General features: G+C 52.7%; 2 protein-coding genes across 2 annotated transcripts; both read right to left on the reverse strand.

Moving 5' to 3' along the window:
* Window positions 1-204: 204 nt before the first annotated feature.
* Window positions 205-5,784, reverse strand: LOC119092841 (PAX-interacting protein 1). Its single transcript, XM_037215760.1, has 6 exons — window positions 5,593-5,784; window positions 2,989-3,173; window positions 1,989-2,166; window positions 1,588-1,644; window positions 1,280-1,452; window positions 205-262 (listed from the first exon to the last, which is right to left on the reverse strand). Exons 1-6 carry the CDS (start codon window positions 5,647-5,649, stop codon window positions 205-207), a joined length of 708 nt encoding a protein of 235 aa, XP_037071655.1. The 5' UTR covers window positions 5,650-5,784.
* A 4,647-nt stretch (window positions 5,785-10,431) lies between these two features.
* Window positions 10,432-21,844, reverse strand: LOC119092836 (sodium/calcium exchanger regulatory protein 1-like). The gene is made up of 5 exons (XM_037215757.1): window positions 21,782-21,844; window positions 19,373-19,539; window positions 18,470-18,642; window positions 11,496-11,597; window positions 10,432-10,706 (listed from the first exon to the last, which is right to left on the reverse strand). Exons 1-5 carry the CDS (start codon window positions 21,838-21,840, stop codon window positions 10,656-10,658), a joined length of 552 nt encoding a protein of 183 aa, XP_037071652.1. The 5' UTR covers window positions 21,841-21,844; the 3' UTR covers window positions 10,432-10,655.
* Between the last annotated feature and the right edge of the window lie 2,106 nt (window positions 21,845-23,950).

The following is a 23,950-nucleotide window of genomic DNA, read 5'->3' on the forward strand; positions in this document are numbered from 1 at the left end:
TGATCTGCTGCTGTGACGTCATTATCTGCTGCGGGTGCTGGCCCATAACCTGCTGCTGCTGTGCCAGCGGCGGTGTCCGCATCCGTTGCTGCTGCTGCGCGAGCATCTGCTGGCGCTGCTGGGGCGTCAGCACCATTTGCTGCTGCTGGGTCAGCATCTGCTGCTGTGTAACCAGCTGCGGTCGCTGCTGCTGGCCGGCATGCGTCAGGTGCTGCTGCTGCTGCTGAGGACGCTGGAGCGTCGACTGTAGCGGTGACCGGATCTGCAAACCGACATCGGACCCGTAAGGCGATGTTCCAGCGATACCGCTGCCGCGCGCGTGTGCTGGCTGGGCAGGCAGACGAGACCTGAATCAGATGTCACAACAAAGGAGATCGGAGATCAACGCCGGGTGTAGCAGTGCTTCTTCTCTTGTTATCATGACACACAAGAATAGCCGCTGCCTCCTCGGTCACCAGCTAAAGGTGGCGGCCTCCCCCTCCCCCCCCCCCCCCCCCCCCGTCTCGGACCGAGCGGCTTCATCGACTTCTGACCTGCTGCTGCTGCAGCTGGACGGGCAGCCGCTGCAGCTGCTGGCCGGCCACCGCCATCCGGGGCGACATCTGGCGGGCGGCGGCCGGTGACGTCCCTGCCGAGGCCGGCGTGGCGGGCCGAGGCGCGGCGGCGGGCGGCCGTGGGCCGGCGGTGACCGTGACGGCCGGCGCCGGCGGCTGCACACGCCCGGGGACGCGTCAGAAATGGGCACAACACGGACGGAGCGAGGCGCGGATGCGGCTGGGTGGGTCAGGAGTTAAAGCGGACCCAGCATGGGCAAGAGTGGAACAGGGCAGGATGGAACAGGACACGAGCTAGGCCAGGACGATGCCTGGCAGCTGACAGCGTCCCTGGCGACACGGTCCACAAACACAAAGCACACGCGTGTTGGTCGAACTGCTACGCACGGTAGAGAAGGTGCAGGTAAATTGAGGCAGATGTCATGACTTGGGAATGCCAGATGTGTTCGGCACCGGATGGCATGGCCTGGACGATATGGTAGATGTGTTTGAAATAAGGCTGCCTGGACGAGCTGAAAGAAAATCTGACCAAGAACGCTATGTATTTTTGAAACATGTAATCAGAATGTCGCGTAAGAGCCAACAACAGGTACAGCGCGCATATGCAATTTACACGTTCCTGCATCAAAATAATATACTGCACGACTTTCTGTCCTCCACGTCCAAAAAAAAATGGTGACCATGTTGATGGTCCCGAACCTTATGCCCGACACGTTCTGCCGCACCCGGTGCCGCACCAACCCAGTCCCATCTCCCGCCACCACACCAACGCTCCCTGGCCCCGCGTCCGCGCCTCGCCCGTTTCCACCTTGTCGGGCTGATTCCAGGGCAGGTTCTGCTTGAGTCGCGCCAGCAGCTGCTGCTTCTCCTGCTCGCCGCTAGGCCGGCGGTCCTCCTCCTCGCCGAAGCCGGTGATGGCGGCCAGGGCCGGGTCGGGCGGCGGTGGCGGCGTGGCCGGCGGTGGCGGCACCAGCAGGCGCGGGTGAAAGGCGGCCGCCTCGCTCAGCCGGCCGGCCTCTGCCGAGCTCGTCACCCAGTCAGGCGTCACCGGCACCGGCCCCGCCGGCTGCAGACACCGCTCGTACATGGCCTGCGAGCGCCGGCGCAGGCCGATCAGCGCCGGTGGCGGCGGGGACCGGTGGCGGCAGCAGGCCTGCGCCCGAGACAACGGCGGGGAGCGGCGCCAGGCAGCAGCCACACAGAGACTGAGGCCGTGCCAGCCGGTGACAGCACGGGACGACACGGACAGAAGCTCCCATGCTAGCTGCGTACATTGGTGGGCAATTAATTCCTATATATACGGCCTGCTGTCCTCCGTCGCAGAAACCCGAACACCGACTACGTCGAACCCGTCAACATTCCCAGGACCAGCTCAGCACCTCGACACCCGCCCAGCTCGCAGGCCGCAGTCTCCGCCGCCGGCCGTCAACTCACGCCCTCCGGTTTGCCGACCACCAGATGGGTGCAGCGCGCGTCCAGCCGGCGCTGGAAGGCGCCACCGTGGAAGGTGACTAGCGCCCACACGGTGCGCACGTCGTCGGGCTCCAGCCGGCTGCAGCAGACGCGCACCCCGCGAAACACCTGACCCGGCGCATGGCTGAAGGCAGCCGTCCTGCGGGTCTCGGTCAAGGGGTGGAACTGACAGAGGCTAACTGAGGTGCATAACAAACAGCAGAGGTGAAACACAGCTGAATTGTTATTATCTATGTCCGTGCCACATGGTAAGATCAAAGTGATGAGCAGGTGAAGAGAAGAGCACAGTGTTGGCTATAAGGTGTAATCCAATAAGACAAATGTAAGCACACTGACAAGCTTGACACCTACCCTGCCCATGTCTCGACGTTTGGCCAGCTGTTTCCAGGATGTTAATACATTGCCATACTATTAGACCCCCGCTCGGGGTTCACTGCGCTATTCCGCAACCCGCTCGAGATGGACCAATCAGCATCGAGCCAGATGGCAGTCAATTCAGCATTTAGGCGCCTTAGGCTTGACAAATCAACCTGGCAGGTGCAGAATCAGAGTCTGGAGTCAAAAGGCAACTGGTCAGCAGCCACCACAACGTGCGTGCGGAGGCAGCAGGGAAGCCTAAGTCTCAAAGCACGAATTTATGGTAACATTTTGCACACCCGACCAGATGAATTTCGAAATGCTCTTCCCTGCCAACATACAGGTGGTTTGTGGAACGAAAGTGTGTTCAAATACAGCACTGAGAATCCACACGCACATGCACATGCACACGCACACGCACACGCACACGCACACGCACACGCACACGCACACGCACACGCACACGCACACGCACACGCACACACACACACACACACACACACACACACACACACACACACACACACACACACACACACCATCACAACATAATGTCCTTGCACAAAAAAGCCAAGTAGTTCAACTGCTAGCACGCCAAGGATACGGAAGCAGTTTTCCAGCAGCTGCGGAGAGTGTGACCCAGACTGCCCTGAGAGCAGGCCGCTCATAGAGGTCATGTGCTTCATTAATGACATCTTCATCTGGTAACTCTCCAACAATGAGGTGAGTTGTGTAGTCTGTGAAGTATGTCTCTCTCTTGGCACCACCATTTTCCAACTGTTCTTCAACCTGGGGCAAAAAAAGGCACATGTATTGGGGTTTTAAACATGAAAAATGTCACAGACTACACAACTGTGCATTCTGATCGCTTAGTTGGCTAGAAAGACTGCTTTCTGATCCACCCGTGGCAGGGTGGGTTTTATTTGCTTTAGGGTCTACCTATTTACCCCAAATGGACAGATGGTGGCAGCAGCTGTACTAAAGGTCAGATGATGTTGAAGGGCCAGAACGCCATACTGAACATTGCAGCATTCTGAAATTTTGCCACCAAACTCTGCTGTTGATCTAGACTTACATGATTGGAAAGAAGGGACCAGGGCTCACACAAGCACTGCTGAGCATGAGCTCTCATCAAAGAAATCCATCCATAGGAAAGGTTCAGGTGAAGTCTTAAAAAAATAAACATGAAATTTGTATGAGCAAATTGCACTTAAAACTTGTGATAGTGCATAACAGCATTCATTGTCATGTTGTCACTGAATGATGTCACACAAGATATGAAGCAAATTAATGCTGCAATGCTATGAAATGAAAATGGCACCCGCCACAAAAAGAAAAATGGCATCACAACAATGATAAAATACCTTCAAATGGAACATTTTCCAATGAATCAACACAGTGGCTGTGTGCTATCAAAGCAAATCTGGCATTAACACAATCATTTCAATAGCAACTGAAAATCATGCTATGTGGCAATAATACACAAAAGTCTGCTTCCTGTGACCACCTCCTACAAGGTTGAATAACAGCAGACCTATTTCCAACAAAAGAAAGCAAACCTTACTTTGTATAAGATTTCAAATAGTATTTAGATTCCATGTAGATGCCAAAGTAATTAACCAGTCATCAAAAGTACAATGATTATAAAGGACCACCTCCAAAGCCTAGCAACAGCATGTTGGACTGGGGATAGGGATAACAGGGACAACTGTTAAATAGCATAGCATGATACGCATCTAGGGATAACATGCTGGACCTAGCAGCACCATATACCATTAAAGAGAGCATCCTGCCTGTTTGTACATTTCAATCACTGTTAGATTAGACATGTACAATTTGATCAGCAATGCCAGTCCCCTCAAAATCTGTCTGAATAGCTCAGGATTTCTATCTGAGGCAGCCAACCCTGAGGGACAGAATTTGATTCCTTGCTCACCAATAAGTAAAACATTTGATTTGTCTTGCTTTTTCTGGCATGTGTTCTACAATGTTTGCGTGTGCTGAGTTAAAGTGCTTGTGCAATAAATACCCCAAACACTTAAAACGTTGCTTGAATGGAAAGGTATGCACATATGCAACTATTATTTTGTGAGTTGAGCAAAACATTTGCCAATTCCTCTTCTATCAGCTTGCTGCAGTGGCTCTTTTCCAGACACAATTTGGCTGTGGGAATGTATCACATGAACCATAGGAGGCACTGATTCAAACTTAAGCCAATGCTCTGATAAAAGGCTCATTCCCTTGGCCCATTCCCAATCACAGGTGTTCTTTTATTTGCACCAGCGCAGGTGCCACTGGAGTTGTCATGATGATGGCAGTCCTAACTACAGGGAAGAGGCTTAGTGCTTCCAGTGCTTAACAAATTATGTTGTCAACAAAGTAATGTCAACATAATCTGGGCCACAGAATAAGTAAAGGTTATTTCCTTGCACTGACTGTGCCACAATAGCATTACTCAGTGGCACCATTAGGCATGACTAGTCCTAAGGTTTCACCAAAATATGATTTTGAAATATGTCCTGAAGGTGGTACACTCCCTTTAATATGCCTGACATAAAAAACCAGGCTGTTGCACTCAGCAGCAACAAAAGTCCTCTCACGACTAGTCTGCAAAAAAATCCATCCACTGCCTCAGTGCCTAAAAAATATTTGTGTGCTGACCCTGGTGCAAACATGTGCCAAACTCAGGTCAGGCTAAAATGTGTTACATTCTAAAATCACTTCCTTGAAAAAATTTTGAGTACATTTTTGCATGAAATGGTCATTGCAATATCAAAATTCCTTGGAACATGTGTAAGTTCTACATGCACAGAAATCAGATGACAATGTGCAACAAACTCATGATATCTTGAATGAATGGCATGCCTTTGCCAAAATTATTTCTTTGGTGTCACTGCTATGCTGAACTTGCTCAGAATAACATATTTCAGCAGTCTAATCTCAAGGGGCAGCTGGCAGCCTGAGAACTTGGGGGACTCAGCTCTCCTGTTCCCAGACCAGTGGTTGAACTTGGAACTGAGATGAGTTGATGTAAGCATAACCTTCGAAACTTAGTGCATACATGCCACTTCACCAGCAAATTATGTGTCTGGTTATCACATGCTTGAAACCTCACAAGTTCTGGCTGTATGACACATGTTAGGGGTATGCCATATCGCACATGACATCCCGTCACCACGTATGGTTCAACGAAAACAAAACGTCTCACCTTCGGAGATAATCTGCCGGTGGTGAAGTACCTAATTGAACTAAATATTTGAGCCATACTCTCGTTACCAGTTATTTTAACAAACGCGATGTATCGGCGTTGATCACTTATGACTCAACCCGGTCATAATGAAGCAGAAATTACACTCATTTGGGCCCTAGCACATGCACGCCCCCACACATTTCCCGCGGCCTTGTCTCACAGCACGAGAGCTGGAAGTAGAAATATGGCGGGAACTGGTATTATCACGTATCCGGCTAATCTGATGCAATATTGGCGCATATGCCCTCTTAAGAGTGCCATATCTTATGTTAGATAATTTCCGCTACCCTTGAAGGATTCCTTCGACAGAGTACCACCTCAGTGCCTTCGACATCGGATTTTGTGCTTTTAGTGCAGGAACGGATAATAGAAGCGGGGGTGGGGAGAGAGTCAGAGACAGACATGGAGCTGCCCCATTCTTGGACAAATCTAGCATCAAGCCCATAGTGTTCCACGGCGGGAAACTTGGAAAAATGCATTCGCTCCTAACTGAATAGGCAACGGCACCCCTGCTCAGATGATTAGTGATGGTATTCGCTGCCTATGGTATTTATGTATTTAAATCGCACGTTTTTTGAGTGAATGTTTTTGGCATGCGTTCAGGACTCAGTTCTTTGGAATGTACATATCATTCCTAAATCTGCCGAGAGCTGTAAGTTAAAGTTAAGTCATTTCTATCCTGAATAAATCAAAATCAGGAGCGAAAAAATGGCCAGATATTATTGGTGATTCTGTCGTGGCTCAGTTGTCTGACAGCATTCCACTTCTGGAATATCGATGTCTCGTTTAGCATTGTTCGGGTACTCACCTTAAACTTGCTTTATGTCCAACACCCGATGACCGCCTCTGACCGGTGCTGGCGTGCAACAAGGACGAGCACAGAGGCGGCTATGTATCATTATGCTAGATCGCCCCACTAATCGTCTGGTGAAGCCGTCTGTCGGAGCGCCGTTCCACCGATAAAGCATGCTATGAGATGGCTTCATCGCGATCGTCGCGGTATCAGTCGCGTGGAGCCAAATACTATGAGATTGCTTCATCGCGATCGTCGCGGTATCAGTCGCGTGGAGCCAAATACTATGAGATTGCTTCATCGCGATCGCCGCGGTATCAGTCGCGTGGAGCCAAATACTATGAGATTGCTTCATCGCGATCGTCGCGGTATCAGTCGCGTGGAGCCAAATACTATGAGATTGCTTCATCGCGATCGTCGCGGTATCAGTCGCGTGCAGCCCAACAAAATCCCTTTGCCGTCGTTGTTAAAAGCTCGAGCTGTCCAAGAAAGGATGGTCTGACATCCTGAGAAACTGCACCCGTACATCATAGGTGTGCTCCATAACCTCGAATCACAATACGGATAACGGAAGCGATGGAGAAACGGATAGCGAAGATAAGACAAGAAAGAAACGAATGGCGATGTGTCATAGGTTCTCCTCTGATAAACTCAAGCATGAGCCAAGCTTTTTTTGTGACCTCTGGTTCACAGACAGATCTTATTTTCCCAGTGGTCATACCAACTCGTTATTTATTGGGTTTTAAGAGCGCGCCAACTGCATTGGTTGTTCGCGCCGGCTGTACCAGCCCAAAGAACAGTATGTACTGGGTAGGCTCTTCGCCCGACATGGCGCTGCAGTGACCGCTGCACTCAGTGAATCGTATCGCACATGGCTGATAAAACCCAAGGGTTTTTTTTTTTACCAGATCGTTCTCGTCTTGTTTGAGGAAGGCGGCCGCGCAGCTGCAGTGAAAACGCGACCCTGCATCGAGGTCTTGAGGAATTCTGGAAGTGCCTTTCTAGGAAAAAAAAACACACATACAGACGTGCTATCCGGTGGCATCAACAGAGCGGAACGCACTCTATCGTTTCCATGGATCACTAGAATGGCTCCAGGATCACCTCGCGATGAAGTGATCTGTCGCCGACTTGACGTGGCGAAGCGGCTCGCTCTCCTGACTTGTTACCGCAGACTTCCCGCTGTGGGGGCACCTGAAGTACAATCCCTTACGACGGCAGTCCGCAGACAATCACACAACCCGAAGCAGAAGAAAACAGGATATCCAAGCGATCCCCATGACTCAGTGCCCGAACGCTAAACAATGTCGCCAAACGCATTGCGTTGTGTTTAAGTCGCTCATATTCTTGCATTCTCTCGATTTCGCACGCAGCACGTGTAGGATGCTTATCCATTTAACAATCGCATGGGTGAAATATACGCCCGTACTACTTTCTAAGCGTACGAATTTGTGTCCTGAAACGTTCAAAGGTACTTGTTTCAGTGAGCCGCGGGGCAGACTCCGCGCGGCCTACGGAGACCGCGGTGCCGGGCGTTGAGGTTGTTGCTAAGATTTGCGAGCGCGTGTGTTCAAAACCGTGTTGAATTTTTTCAGTAATCGGCTCGAATGAATGTCAGACATTTCAAGGGAAACCTGGGCTAGCCAATGTGAATCAATGTAAATTGTGTGACCCCGTTTTGATCTAGAATCCACGTTCATTAGTTTTCAATATCACTGAAGAACACAGAAAAACGTTTAGTAGCGTTTCGGAGTTTTATCGGTTTAGAAAGAGTCCATTTAACCATTCCAAAGTGAAGAACGACGGTGAATTATGCTATTCAGTTGTTCAAGGCCAGATTGTTCAAGGTTTGTTGCCTCCCCAATGAACCAAAATGCCTGTTCGCTCGTAGAAACTGGCCTCCCCAGGAAAGCAATGTTGAAATGGACGATTAATTTTAGGAAGCCGGAAAGTCGTGTTTGCCGAATGGCATATATTAATTGGATAGGCAAGATTGCGCACCAGTGGGAAACAGCCGTGGATGTACATCTAGCACAGCAATCATGGCATATGATTTTCCAACATTTGTATCGTGAGCCTGGCCGCTCACTTTCTAAAACGTTCTAACGCATCTGATTTGAATTCATTGAGCTCGTCTGACTACCAGATTTGCTCCAACCGCTCAAAGAACTCATTCTTTTTTTTCGCAGGATAATAGATGCCTTGCCACCCTGCCATGCTCAGCAACGTGTCATGCCCACGCTTGACAGCTTTTTGTATGTTGCCCGACGTAAGTACCGATTCGGCTTGTCCAGTGACTTTCTTGCGCGCCTTTTTGTATGTTGCCCGACGTAAGGACCGATTCGGCTTGTCCAGCGACTTTCTTGCGTGCCTTTTTGTATGTTGCCCGACGTAAGGACCGATTCGGCATGACCAGTGACTTTCTTGCGTGCCTTTTTGTATGTTGCCCGACGTAAGTACCGATTCGGCTTGTCCAGTGACTTGCTTGCGTGCCTCTTTGTATGTTGCCCGACGTAAGCACCGATTCGGCCTGTCCAGCGACTTTCTTGCGCGCCTTTTTGTATGTTGCCCGACGTAAGTACCGATTCGGCTTGTCCAGTGACTTTCTTGCGTGTCTTTTTGTATGTTGCCCGATGTAAGCACCGATTCGGCTTGTCCAGTGACTTTCTTGCGTGTCTTTTTGTATGTTGCCTGATGTAAGCACCGATTCGGCTTGTCCAGTGACTTTCTTGCGTGCCTTTTTGTATGTTGCCCGACGTCAGCACCGATTCGGCTTGTCCAGCGACTTTGTTGTGTGCTTTTGATACGCGGAACTCGGTCTAGTTACAAATAAAGCCATTGTGTTGCTGCGGTAGACTTAGTTTATAGGGAATGCTTAACATCCTTGGTGCGATGCTTCCGCGGCAGGAAAACGTTGACGGGGCTCCAGCGGTAACCGTGGTAAATGAACTGAAAGCTCTGCTTCTGATGGTGTGTTCGTGAGTCCCGCGCTCTTCCGTTCACTCGCTAAGTAACAATTTGGAAAGTGTCTAAGGTTGCTGCACTCGCGCATGTGGTGGGATCGAAAACGTGCATTTTGGAACTGCAGGCGCTCTCGCTCTAGAAAGCATGAGGTTTTACAATATTTGCGCCCCATGTTTTCGATCCACGTGTGCTCAAGAGCGCACGTCGGACTTTTGTGCGCATAGGCCGACCCCTAGAGGCCTCCGATAGAGCTCCCGAAGCGGTCCCTTCAGAGGCTAGTTGCTGTGCACACCTTCACGACGTCCCCGTCTGTCCCGGGCTGCTCAATGGTACGGTGTGATGTGCTGCATGGAACTTTGTGAACTTAGGCGCATCCCGGGTCCATCTACCTATTTCATGCCTTCCTTCGATACCCTGAGGGCCCGCATTTTCTAATGGAGGGACAAGGGCCCATATGCTTGACGTCCTCTAGAGAGCCGCTATAAAGGACGTCTATACAGAGGCGCGTTTGCGCCTATGGTTGATATGGGCGGTGGATGCGCCTGAAGGCGATGTCCATGGTACGGTGTTCATGACGAAGTCTAAGGGCACTTGGTACAACTATCTAAAATTTGGCCTTGTTTGACCTTATTGAACCTAAATTTCATAAAAGCAGGACATAAAAGCAGTACACAAATGATTCCACATGGATTACAACCTACCTATTGAATTTGAAGTCTATAGCTCTCTTAGTTTGTGAGATCTCGGGGGAGCAAATGACCCCCCCCCCCCCCCACACACACACCCGAGCGCGTTGCATGCAGCCGGCCATTCAGGCGCGTGTTACGCCGAAACCCGAATTAACTCATAAATAATGATCACACGCGGAATTGATTTTCTACATAGATGTGGCGATTGGTTCTGCTGACTCCGAAGCGAGCGCAGGTTCGAGTGTTGGTGCTGCTTTGAGCTCCCATTCGAGCCAAAAATCCAACGGCCCCATAACTCCACCGTCAAATGGCGGAAACCATGACACGACACCGTCCTGGGTCAGACAGTGCTGACTAGGCAACGACTGCCAAGTTTGTATTGCTGTGACACCCAGTAGCGCACAGGCCACGGTCTGAGAAGTTGGAAGCATGACGAGCCACTCTCAAATTGCGAACGAATTTCGCCAGATTGCCGTTCGGAGCTCGTGTTATCAAAGATTTTTGGGAAAATGAACACAAAGCGACGAAACAGGCGACGTGACGAGTAGGTCCGTTTAGCGTGATGGCGTGCGCTCTCATTGCCTCTTGTAGACGCGCGTGCAGACGACACCATTGCAGGAAACGACCTGAAACCGGTCATGGTAACTATTAGCACCTGGTCAGACCTGCTCTGCTATGATCCCGCCGGCACTGGTGACCGATATGGGCCAGTGATCGGTGAACGATCAGGTGCGGCGCACAGTTAACGGAGCCTGTTTCCAAGCACACGACGCCAGTGACTTCATTGGTCATCTGGCGGCAGTTTAACAAGATCACAGCAGGTTGTTTGCTACCCCCCCCCCCCCGCCCCCCACCGGCTGAGTAGCCCTTTGTTCACTCGCAAAAACTCTTCCCCGACCAGCTGTCTCGCACACGACTGCAGAAGGGCGGCCGGACCCCAGTCAACGCCATTTGTCTGCATTGAGCCTGCTTGTGGTGCTCATCTCGGCGGGTGACGAGCAGACAAAAGTAAACGGCCATTTTTCAATTTGCTGGCAGCTGGGCGGGAGGATGCGGGGCAGACGGGTCGACATTACGTTAACTGGGGCGACGTGATGAAGCGGGGGCCAGCGGCATCCGAACCACGGCAACACGGCATTGGGAACTGCACCACCCTCCCTCCTTTGAGAACGCTCTGAACCGTGCCCGCGCTCGTGTTCTCGTCTGACAGAAAGGACCATTCGATTTACATTCAGCCCTTTCAAAAGTGAGAAGTCGCTGCATACGCAAATGCGAAAAATGTAACTCAATTTAGGAGAACTCGAACATAGACAAAAGAGCACTGGTCTCGCACAGCTTAGTTGGTTGACTCGTGCCCCCTCCCCTGCCCGTCTGATTGCCGCGGCTAGCCGTTCTCGCCAGCGAGACTTTCTCACCGCCTTGATGCCCTCGTCGCTGAACTCGCGCACCAGCGTTGACTCCTTGCCGTCGCCGGTCTGCTTCTCCGTCAGCGTGTCGCCGTTCTTGGTGACGATGCTCTGGGGACAGGGTACGTCAGGTCAGGGCAGGACAGGGCAGGGCAGGGCAGGGCAGGCCAGGGTAGGGCAGGGCAGGGCAGGCGCACGAAGGCTAACGTCGTTGTGCTGCGATGCGTGTTCAAGTCTGCCTGACACGCACCGCGCTGGTTTGCGCAGACTTGTGCCGGATTCGATTTAAGTGCAGAACAGCATGAAGAGACACTGCAAACCTTGGCGAATCAAGCTTGGTTCGAATTCCTCAATTTTTTGCGACCACGAATCACATTAGTGCTCTCGTGTTAGCCGAGTCGGCTGAATCAGCAGCCTGACTTGAATCAGCATTCTTCGTTGGTCTCAACAAGGCTTCAAAGAACGGCGGTGTTCAGCATTTTTAGTAAGTTACCATTGCCAGTAAAGAAGGGGCAATTGCTTTAAAATCAAGTGAGAACAACCGGCTAAAATTGACAGAGCAATCTACACCGTACGGTGTCCCTAAGTGTGATGTATTAACGCCATCAGTCCACAATTCATAGTTGAGTGCAAAGTTGGTATGGCGCAGAGAAAACCTCGGCGCACGCAGGGTGATTGAAAAGATGCTGCGCAATGTATTCGCAAAGTTCAGTAGCCGTCTGTCAAAATATGTGCAAAGAGTTTGGTGACTGATAACTTGGAGGACGCTCCGCCCTGCCGCCAGCTGCATGTATTCGTGTGGCTATGATAAGCTGTGATGCCATGATAATGCCGGCGCCTGTGATTGTCCCGGTGGCTGAAGACTCGGCGGACACTATCTGGTTCTCAGCTGCATGCATGCCTGTGGTATGATAATGTCCCGGCGGTTGTGATAGTTCCGGTGGTTGTATGAGGACTCGACGGATACTCTGGTTCTCATCTGCATGCATGCCTGTGGTATGATAATGTCCCGGCGGTTGTGATATTCCCAGTGGCTGTATGAGGACTCGAAGGATGCTCTGGTTGTCAGCTGTGCGTGTTGCCGTGGCTATGATAATGTCCCGGCGGCTCGCTAACCGAACCACATGCGCTGGTCATGGCTGGTCTGACCGAAGCGAGCGCCTGGTGTGACACGAGTGACCGCGGTTCCCGACCGGAGCGCCCGTCACAGCACCGGCTGGCCTCACGGGAGACGCCGGGAGCCGGCGGCCGGCCGACTCAGAGCGGGGAACCGTGCTTTGACAGCTGCCATATCGATCGGACGCCATCGGGGCGTCCGACCCCGGCGTGCCCGCGTGTGGTGCACGAGGGCGGCGAACACGCATCAGCCGCCCGAATAACACGACGGCCGCGGCGAGACGCACAGCTGACGGCCGGGCGGAGCATCCGACAGACCACCCGTCAGCTGGGCGGTCAGCTCCGTAGGCAGGGCGACTGTCATGGCTGGCAGTAAAGCGAAGCATCCACCCGGCTCCCGGACAGCTGCGCCGACAGCTCCACAGCCACGGCGGGGTACCCAGCTGGCGGTGAGGCTGGACATCCACCGAGTCCACAGCCGGCGGCCGTGACAGTGTCGCAGCCCACGGCCCCAGCAGCTGCACACAGCTGACGGCAGCGAATACAGCCCGGAGCCCCCCCCCCCCCCCCCGTGTCGAGTCCTGTCACACGTCATGTGTTGGCGGGCCCGGCGTCCGACGTCGGGCTGTCAGGCGGGCGCGGGGGAAGGGGGGGGGGGGGGAGGTACGGTCTCGGCTAGTGGCCGACCTGCGTGGGTCCAACCGACAGCCTGGCCTCCTTGAAACGTGGCCTCTTAGATCAAGAGTCCCGGCACGCGACCGAGTTGTTTCCGCTTCAACTGCCCAGCCTGCAATGGGTCACCTCCTCCGAGTGGCCCTGCACGGTCGCCGGGTCTGGGTGCGGGTTGCTCAGTGGGTCGCTCTGACAGGGGGAGCTGTGACGTCACTGCCGGTCAGGAGTTGGAGGTCGCGGACTGCTAGCCAAGACATGCGGCTCGGTCGAGGACAAAGGGGCAGGACGGCGCTCGCCACTCGCCGTAGCATGTTGCTTTTAAAGAATTGGTCTGCGTCTTTGGAATAGATGAATTTCTGGGATCAGAGCCCACGCTAAGCATGGCTTAACGTGGGCTCTAAGCAGAGCGTGGGGCCTAACGTCTAGCGGTCGCTCATCAAATATTAGGTTAACGGTAGATTCTCGGCAAGGTTAAATGTGCCGTAATACTCAGCACGGTCCGTCCTGCCCTCTGCCCTCGAGCCCTCTGACATCTTCTCCCTGACCTTAAGCGCAGCCGTTGCCACCGGCCGCAGGCTATTCTAGTCAAGAGCAAATAGCGAACGCTTAAAGCGCCTTGAATCCTGTTATCACGGTTGGGTGGATCGGAAGGCAAACGCTAACCAACAGAGCTATCGGGACGGATGTTGTGAGACGTTGTCATGCTGCCCTTGGCATCAAGTGGAGAGGAGCGGGTGGGTAACTGGATGCGCGTCAAGTACCCTAACCAAAGAGAGCCAGTCCGAGACTCCACGTCTGCCCGGCCTGGCACACTGGCTATCCCCGCTGGCGCAAGTTCAATCGGCTGAAGTGGCTTCGAGGCAGCCAGCTTAGGTAAATTCTACACAGCTGTAGCAGCCGGACGGCGAGCAGCTGCCGCCGCGCGCGGTACATGGGTGTTGCGACCGCGTGGCTGGTCTCCCAGTATTGAGCGCTGTATGCTGTCAAGCCGAGATACGAACATTGAAGTGAACGCGGCTTATCCATTTGATATGACGGAGGGCGTCGGAGACCTCTCCGCGTAGCTTATCGCTGATATGTAGGTCGCGGCCGTAAAAAGTTGGTGCCGTAGCATCAGACCATCGATCTCGGGCGATCGGCGTTCGCGGAGTGGCCAAACAGCGTTCGCGGAGTGGCCAAACAGCGTTCGCTCACAAGGCTGTCCGCCATGTGTTGGCAGCATTCTCTTCCAGCTGGGGGTGTCACCCAAAACCGTGCGAGCGATGTCAGATGATACGTTCCGCTGACATGCCCCTCCCCCCCCCCCCCCTCCCAGCGGACCTAGCCGACAGCGTCGACGCCGCGTTCTGGCGCGCGAGGCATCATTTATAATGAAGGTGTCGAAATACTCCCCCGCGTGAACGGAGGGATTCTACCAAAATGGCAACCGGAACCAAGTGCCACACGCGCGCACCGCGATGATAGCGAGTAAACATCGCCGGCTGCCGGAGCGAGTGACGGCAAATATCTTCCGTGTTTACGCTGGTTTCCAAGTGCATACACGGACAGCAGTACTCATCGAATCACATGCCTTCTCTGCATGCCGTCAGTTCGCCCCTTCCCCTTCCCCTCCCCGACGGCATAACGGGTCCAGGCAAGACCTTCTTTGTCATATTTCCTCGTATGCATCTATTCGTGTTCACATTTCTTCGTGCGTGAATATTCCTAGGCGTAAAACTTTGCTAACTCAAAACTTCAGAAATACCTTGGTAACGCAAAACGTTGTATCTTTAAAAGGTCATTCATGCAATTTTTCACACAGCGTTTCCTCGTGCAAACGCTACTTCCCATATACAATTCTTCGCATTGCATACCGCTAAACCCGCAATTGTTCGTGTCGCACAAAACGTTGCACATGAAAAGTTATTATGAACCAAACGTTAAGATAATTGTACATCCTCTTCTTTACATCACATCTATTGAATTGCACAGTTTGGGCTGGAAGGTTTACATGCGCCTGAGCCAAATAATGCGTAAGTTGTGCGCGATTCTTCACGGAGAAACGCTCAAATGGCGCGGCGGCCACGAGCCACCGCCGCCAGTTTGAGCACCGTTACGAGAGGTGGGCGCCCAGCTAAGCACTGCATGACGCAAGCGCACTCAGATCCTCTTCGTTGGCGCTGAAAGTTTTCATTTCTTCGTGTGTTGCAGTTATTCATGTTGCATATTACGTGGACGCAACGCATTGCACCGCGTTTGCGGGCATGCACACAGCGGAGCTTCCTGCTTCGTATGAAGCTCTGACTCAAGTGGTAAGAACAATTATATGTGTCAGTTGGTTTGCCGAATATGCACACTGATATAACGACATAAATTGAGAATTTTACCCTTGCTGCGAAAGCTAAGTGAAAACCAGCATTGCATGCAATGCATGCCTTTTTCGTAAAATGTCGGGTTGCGCTCAACACCTACGACGTATATGAGCACGCAACATGTTTGAGAAAGGCGTGTGCCTTCGTCCTACATGCAAAAACGGATCACGCCGGTTACGTTGGGTGGAGGCAGGTGGAAGCTCAAGTGGACCAACACAACGCCGTTAGCCTGAAGTTGCCCGAAATATAGCATTGTGCTGTGGCGTAGCGTCGGGAACTGTCTGGTTTAGTCCGGGTGCGGTACGGAGAAATACCATACGAAAGACCGCGCATGCAAAGCAATGTGATGCGAATAACTACGTTTGCGTGGTGGCAGGAGTACAATTGCTGATGACAAATTTTGCGGAGACGAACATTTGCGTATTCAGGTAAGCCAAATGATTATTCTCGTATGGAATGCCAAGTATGTGATGTCATGATTACCGCACAAAGTTTTGCGTACGACATGCGTCTCGGACATAAATGGCAAAAGCGATGTAAACTTTCGTCCGGTCACGAGGCACGACTGGCCGGGGCAGGACCACTGGCGGTGGCGCTGGACCGCTGCGGGACGCTGCCTTCCGGTCACGAGGCACGACTGGCCGGGGCAGGACCACTGGCGGTGGCGCTGGACCGCTGCGGAACGCTACCTTCCGGTCACGAGGCACGACTGGCCGGGGCGGGACCATTGGCGGTGGCGCTGGACCGCTGCAGGACGCTGCCGCTGCCACCGTCGACTGCCGGAGGGAAGGGGGAGGGGGGGGGGGGCTGCCGGTTGCCAGGGTACCAGTGCGGCAGCTGGGGACGATCGTCGGCGGCGTTGGCGGCTGGGGACGACCATGGGCGGCGCTGAATAGAGTGGACCAGCTGTCGCCGGCGGCGCCCACGTCTGAGACCAGTCGGCACCGCCGACCACACCCGCTCGGCGCCGCGTGCCGCCGGGCGACGCGGTGGCGCGGCCGGGCGGAATCAACTTCAATTGAAGCTCGGCGTGTCGCCGGGTTCACCGAGGACGGAACTGTCAAGTGCATGGGTTGCAGCGAGCAAATAAAATCTTAGGCACTAAATCAATTAACCTGCTTCAATTCTTTTACTTGTGAGATACATCAACCTCGCGAAATCGGGTTGGTGAGCAAGCGCAGGCGGAACAAACTGAGATTAATACAAGCAGATTGAGCTGCCCACATGGTGGACACACACTATGTCTTCGATGCTTTAATGAATTACTTAACTCACGCTGACTTATTTGCATCTGAGAGATGTAATACATGGTGCATCACATCTGTATTCTGATGAGTGTAGGTGCATCTCGTCAGCCCAACTTCCCACCGCCCTTTCCACGCTAGCGTTAGTTAATAAATACCTATTTATCCGTATTAACGCAAGTTTTTTTCAAGCGGGACCTAATTTGGTTCAGCAGCAGCCCACAGGCAGCATCCTGTGGATTGCACTTCAACACTTAATCCTAAAAACTGCGCCTAATTCTGAAATGCACTTTGAAAGGAAGCGTAGGGTGGAGCCCATTGTTTGTCAGCGGACCTTTGAAAATAGCCGGTGAAGATTACTATGGAAACCTTGTTCATTCGGCACCAGCCAATTCCTAAATTTACATTGGGTTATTTGGTCCCATGCCCAACGGGCCCAAATCACGAAACATCGCGAATGTGAAAAGACGAATAGGTACATGATGCTGAACCCAATATGTCTCCAAGGTAAAAATCTATAGCTACTATGATTGCCTTGACGACAAACCAGGGGGCTCACTCTTGCGCATCATATTCCTCGGGCATTTCAGATTCAGCACCAAATTAGGTTTTTTGTCATGATGCTTGCGTGGAAAGGGCCATTTGGCACCAAACCTAAAACGCATGACAACCTGGGTGAACAGGGTCGAAGCCCATCGTTTATTGTCAGGCCTATGGAAGTACTAGGTAAGTACCACTATGTACCTACGCATTCGCCATTTAATGTTTGCGAATTTTGGTTCCATGTGACTACGTCACGAAATGCCTAAAATGTGAAATGGCGAATAAGTATATAATGAAGAAACAAAGCGGTTCTAGAGTAAAATTCACGGCTACTTTTATAAAAAAGGAAGACATCCCATGGGTTTACTGCTGTCCATCCAAGATTCCGTAAATTCCGGATTTGACTTTCAGTTATGCCCCTATCCTATAATGATAGCGTATCGGGTGCGTTCATTGTTTCGCCGGGCAGCTGTGCATATATTACACCGCTAAGCCTTCATTTTAAGATTTGTGTAGCCACGCGGGCTGTTAACTGATCCCGATTGGCAGCGCCAGGGATAGCCCGAGCGAATCACGAATCTGCAGCGGCACGAGTGGAGACCAGGGGAGCTGTTTTCCCACGACTCCACTTCCCGTCGTATCTTGTAACGCGAAATAACTATAGCCTGTGGAGTGAGCCGAGTTGTGGACAGGTTTTAAAATACCCAGAAAGTGTTGTGCCGCGACTTATGGGAAGAAGTGCTTGCAGGCCTAGTAGGAGCACGGTAATTATATGAACTTGGATGATCGCAACGCTCATGGTGTCGTTGCTTGTTGTTGGCTGTTCATCTACGTATATCCTGGTCTGCTCTGCGTCTGGTAACGCAGCTATCTGTGAAGGTGATTGCTGCTTTTCGCCAGTATTGTGTTATTATATGTGTGTGTATATATATATATATATATATATATATATATATATATATATATATTTATATATCAAAACTTTTCGCGACATATGCGTCGGCGACAGTTTTAAGATTTTCCGTATCCATGACTGGGTTTCCTGCCCTCTACTGACCTTGACCTTCCGGCCGTCCGGGGTGGTGATGTCCCTCTCCACGCCCAGGTCGAACTCCTGCTCGGACGTCTTGAATGAGGAGACCTGCTTCATCGACCAGTGCTGGCCGTTGACAGTGACCGTGACGACGGGCGTGAGGGCGTTGGCTGCCTTGCGAGTCACCATGCCCACGCCTGCAACCCACCCCATAGGCTTTGTATCGCATTGTATGGTGCGTCGTCGACGGCGTCTCTAACCTGGCGCCACTCGAAATGAATCAGTGAGGTATGAGGTCACATCGGGTGAGCTGAGATAAGACAGACGCGTGCTGTGATGTAAGGATGACAGGTAGACAGTAGAGGCCGCGTGGCTTTGGAACACCGCAGTCCTGCAAGATGGCGGCTGCTGGGCTTCACGCTCAACAGCGTGGCACGTTGCGCCGCGCAGGGAGGGTATTTAGGCAATGGAAGTCTGCAACCGCGCCAGAATGTGATACGGCGAGCGGCAAACAAACCGCGAGATGCGGTCCCATTCGCGGGATTCGACTCTCTCTGGATCGAATCCACATGGCGCTTTGGTTCATAGGTGATGGCCAATGACACTAACAGGACCGCTGCTCAGAAACGGGTGGAACAAATGTCGAAATGTACCGGGCGCCAAGTCGCCGCTCAGATACGAGTCGGAGCGCTTTCATACAGCATGGAAGTAGTGCAAGCGGAGGAGACTCGCTCCAGTGAGTGCCGCTTTCAACTGGGTGCATACCACCTCGCCCTTTTATCCTAGTTTTAACAAGGCATCACAATCATAAGAAGACGAAGCAGCACATTTCACGACATCAAGTGTATCGCTCTCGCTTGGCCTTGATAGTCTGCGTGTGCTGCCGCGGCCGAGGCAATGGCAGCAGCGTCGGCAGCTGTCGCTCACCCACGGCCTTCATGTACTCGTCGAAGTTCTCGGACGAGACCAGCTTGTAGTCGCCATCGTACTTGACCATCTTGGCTGCCGGGTGCCGGAGAAGGCGGTGCTTGGTCGACGACGGGCGCTTGAGTGACGCCAGAGGGCCGCCGCCAGCGCGCAGGTGGGCTCCGCACCTGATAACACGCGGAGGACGCCGACCAAAGTCGGCCGTCTGGCTCTCCGCCGGCCCCAGAGTACACAAGAGTCAAGTGCGACGGCGTGTTTTTTGCAGCCCTTTTTGTAATGAGATAGCAGCCGCGAGACCTCGAGACCTGTGCACACTTGTTCCATTAGATTGTACGCTTCTACACGAAACTGGCACAGCTTGACAACAGAAACAGAAATTATCTCGTACATACGGACGTTAACAGCACCAGCTTGACATGGATGTGCATATAGCTTACATTTGGTAATCCGGTGAATTTCGGAGTACATACAAGTCGGGGATGGACCAAGCCTTATTTGAGAAGGTTGGAACTCAGTCAACGAACCATTTTTATAAAAAGTATGACTATCCAGTCTTCACTACTTATGCGAAAGAGGCATTGCATTATTGAATGCAATCATTTTTACAGTTATTCTCAAGTTTCTGTAAGCATAACAAAGTTTAGTTATGCGTTTCATACAGCTGTGATAATTGTGTGGTGGAGTACGAGCGACATAGCTGCGACTGTCTATGCAACTCATTGCAGTTTTATTGTTTATGCCATCAGTATCCGGAGGGAAAAATAACTGTTGCAATGTAGTTACTTTCCATGCTAGGAGTCCATGCCAAACCATAAGCCCTACTTCAAATGTGAAGATCCAGCTCGGCTTCCAACAAAGCTTGTGAAACGTCCGCGCTTCACGCCTTCGGCAGGCATAGGCTTCAATAGTTTGACAAGTTTGGCACCAAATTTAGAGGCATAGTCGAGTTGCCCCGGAGCTGACCCAACATCAGATGTGAGGGTCCCGAGCCTCGCGAGACATGGGTCACTACAACTGGCCACCTTTGGCCAGTGGCATGCCCACACACGCCTTTGCTTGGGTCGCAATCAAAAGCTCACCAATCTACGCGCCGTAGTTGTCTTACCGGCGGCAAGTGAGCAGTAAAGGTGTGGAGGTCATGTTTCTGTGAGGTTATGTCACTTTAGAGAGGTTATGTCTTATTTGCTAGCCCAGTGGTCAGCAAATGACCAAATATATAATGTTTTGATCTTCACACTCCAAGAGAGCATCTTGCTCCAGTCCAGGTGCAACAAAAAGCTTAGCATCCGACGCGGTGTAGTCTATTTACCGGTGATATGCAAGTATGCAGCATGTGATTCAGGGGTGTGGTGTCCTATTCAGTTGGGCAGCCCCCCCCCCCCCCTCAACTTGGGAAGAGAGTTGGGGAATGTCGCAGATAAACATGTTTTCTGACATACTTACATAATTTGTTGGCATACAAACAAAAAATTATAGCTGTCGATGCGTATTCTTAAGATGGAAACTGACTTCAGGCGACGTTGCGTCTAAGCGTGCAACACCTTTCCTCCATGTGCCGATAAGTTTGAGATGCTTTGAGCGTGCTAGAGACGCCGTTGAGCTCAGCTGAGTGTCATGTTTACATAACTTGTTGCTTTTAAGGACGACACAGCCGACTTGACTGTAAAACCGCTTCTTGAATTAGACGTAAAGTCATGCCGTCACTAGCAGAATCCGTATCTGACCTTAGCATCGGCATGCCATTGATCCATACAGGATTGCATGCTGGCTGAAGACCAAACTGTCACGCGTGCGTCAAAAGATTCGGGTGCCATCTTCACCATTAAATAGTCATACCTCCCTTATACGCAGATAGGTTACGCACTCCCCGCCCCCCTCCCCCTCCCATAAACACACACGCATCCTCACACACGCACGCGCTCACATGTATTTCCGTCCACGCGACTGAGATTTAGAGGCGATTTATGTTGGAGTTAGTGGCGAGTATTCTGGTGGCTTAAGATATCGCGGTGCGTTTGCGTGTAATGAACGTTAACGTTCAGTCGCCGTGTCGGGATCCACGTTGGTGCTGTAATGTGCTTGTTAGAACTGCCTGTTGTGTCTGGTAATGCTCTACTGGTGCTAAATTTTCCGGTCGGGTGCTAAAAAAGTGTTTATACTGGGTGCTATCATGAGGTGCTTAGAGCAGAGCTGGATGCTACAGTGTGGTGCTAGGGTAGGGTGCATACCCTGGAGCACCTTTCTAGCATCAAATAAGCCGCTTAAAGCGAGAAGTGCAAGGGAACTGGTCTCTGGTGCCTGGAGTATCACGTCGTGCGCGCTTATCTTTTTGCAGTGTAGCTGACCACGAAATGTATTGGCCATAAGGGTCATGACTAATGTTGGGGCTGAACGTCCGGTTTGACTGACCCTATCAGCGGAGATCGAACCTGCCACGCGGAACGCTCTTCAGACGAAGGGTACAACATGGCGGGTGAAACGTGTTGCCCAGGAGCTGCGGAATAGCAGAAGTGTTGTCCAAGAGCTGCGGAATAGCAGACGTGTTGTCCAAGAGCTGCGGAATAGTAGACGGGTGTTATGTAAGCATTGGGCTGACCACTCCTGAACAAACTTGTTAAGTCAATTCGTCTGATTAGAGCTGGCAATGGTTGCATTGAACTGACATAGACTTTACCTGTGCTGGTATATGCTGCTCAAGGATGGAGCTTAGGTAAATATCATTGATAGAATGGCGATATCTGTACTACGAATGCGTACATAGTTTATTGTTTGCCAGATCAGTCCGCCGCGCCCGCTCATATCAACATTGACCGTTCTTTACATGGCTGACAGAGCAGGCCGCTTGCACAGGGCGGCGGTGCGTATCAGATACGAGACCGCACGTGGCGCGGCTGCCGGGTCTGTCCCCTGAGAGCAATACACTCCAAACTGAAGCAGTCAAATATTAGCACGGAGCACAAACTTCAACATTGGAGCACCGCTCCTGCCTAGCCAACACAGAGCGGCTGAGCATCGGACGGCAGCATGGGTCCTGGACGCCACATCAGCGCGATCTCCTTGCCGTGTTGGCCGTTTGGGTCAGGCGTACGAGCAGCGTTGGACGCTCATCGAGATGACCAGTTGTGCTGCATGTTTGTTTTTGTTTTGTTGCGAACAACTGCCGACGACCATAAGCATATCTTGAGCACAGTGGCATATGATAATAACTTTTAGCTGAGAAATATTTGAAAGACGTCTCTCGCGGTCTGGGACGGGTGAGATGGTAGCAGATGTGAGAGCCGTCAGTTAACGCGGTGAAGATGATGAAAAACTAAGCTAATGAGCCATCATCTTTGGAAAGCCATTTCAGCAGGTCTGATCAATGTGATAGGAAGTTCGCCTTCCATCGGGGTTTAACAGACGGACATCGATGAAAACCGGGCGACTAAAGGCTAACTCGGTCTTGACCGCTCATCTCTGAGTAAGCCGTGTGCGCTCTGAGTTTAAAAATGTTTTCCTACTTCCCCCAGTTTGCCAAGCGTTCCAGAACAGATCTGATGAGTGCGGCGAGCCTAGAGAAGGCCGCTCGTCGGTGGTCTGCACCTGCGACCCCCGTTACCAGCCTAGCGGCCGCGTCTCTGCAGGGGCGGCGCGGGCTGATACAGCTGCCGATCCCCCAGCTGCGCCGGTTCGCGCAGCGGCGACGTCCGTCGACGCACGTGGCGCGCTGCGACGTCTGCGACGCGTGAGTCAGCGCCGGCCGCCCCGCCGCGACGCCGGCCGTGAGTCACGGCCTTGGCTCACCAATTCGTCCACCAGCCACTGTGATTGCGGGAAGTGGCGAGCCGGGCGGAGCGGCGCCGCAGATGGCAGCACGGTCGGCCTCCTCCCGCCCCGGTCCGGCGGGAGCCCTCGCCGCCGACGCCGCCGGACGCGGTTCGGGTGTCCCGGTCGTCGTTGGGTAGCCAGGGCCGATCGGGACGCCGCGGGCGTGTGCTCGACTTCCCGGCGCCCCGATAGACCAGACAAAGTACAAGAGCAAAGTACACCACTTGAGTGCGCTCGGTTGACGGTCGAGCGCCGGGATGTCGGCCCGGGCGTCCGGCCCCTGGCGACAGCCGCCGTTCCCGGCGCCCCCTGCCGATCCCTACTGGCTCTTCGTCGTCCATCGCGGCCCGGCGGCCCGGCGCAGACGCACCGCAGTGTGGAGAAGCGTCGTTGGGTCAAGGTCGGCCCCGGTCGGCTCGTGTTGACCCCGATCGGTCCGATCCCTCCGACCCCTGATCACTTCGGTCGAGTCACCACGACATGACGCCTCCGGGCAGAGCACAGAACGCCGAGTCACCCACCACTCGTGATGGCCAGCGGCCGAACGCCGAGTCACCCACCACTCGTGATGGCCAGCGGCCGAACCGTGAGCCATACACCACTCGTGATGGCCAGCGGCCGAACCGTGAACTATCCCACCACTCGTGATGGCCAGCGGCCGAACCGTGAGCCACACACCACTCGTGATGGCCAGCGGCCGAACCGTGAACTATCCCACCACTCGTGATGGCCAGCGGCCGAACCGTGAGCCATACACCGCTCGTGATGGCC

Source organism: Pollicipes pollicipes, unplaced genomic scaffold (genome assembly GCF_011947565.3).
Source record: "Pollicipes pollicipes isolate AB1234 unplaced genomic scaffold, Ppol_2.1 Scaffold_3481;HRSCAF=4094_pilon_pilon_pilon, whole genome shotgun sequence".
Taxonomy (NCBI): Eukaryota; Metazoa; Arthropoda; class Thecostraca; order Pollicipedomorpha; family Pollicipedidae; genus Pollicipes; species Pollicipes pollicipes.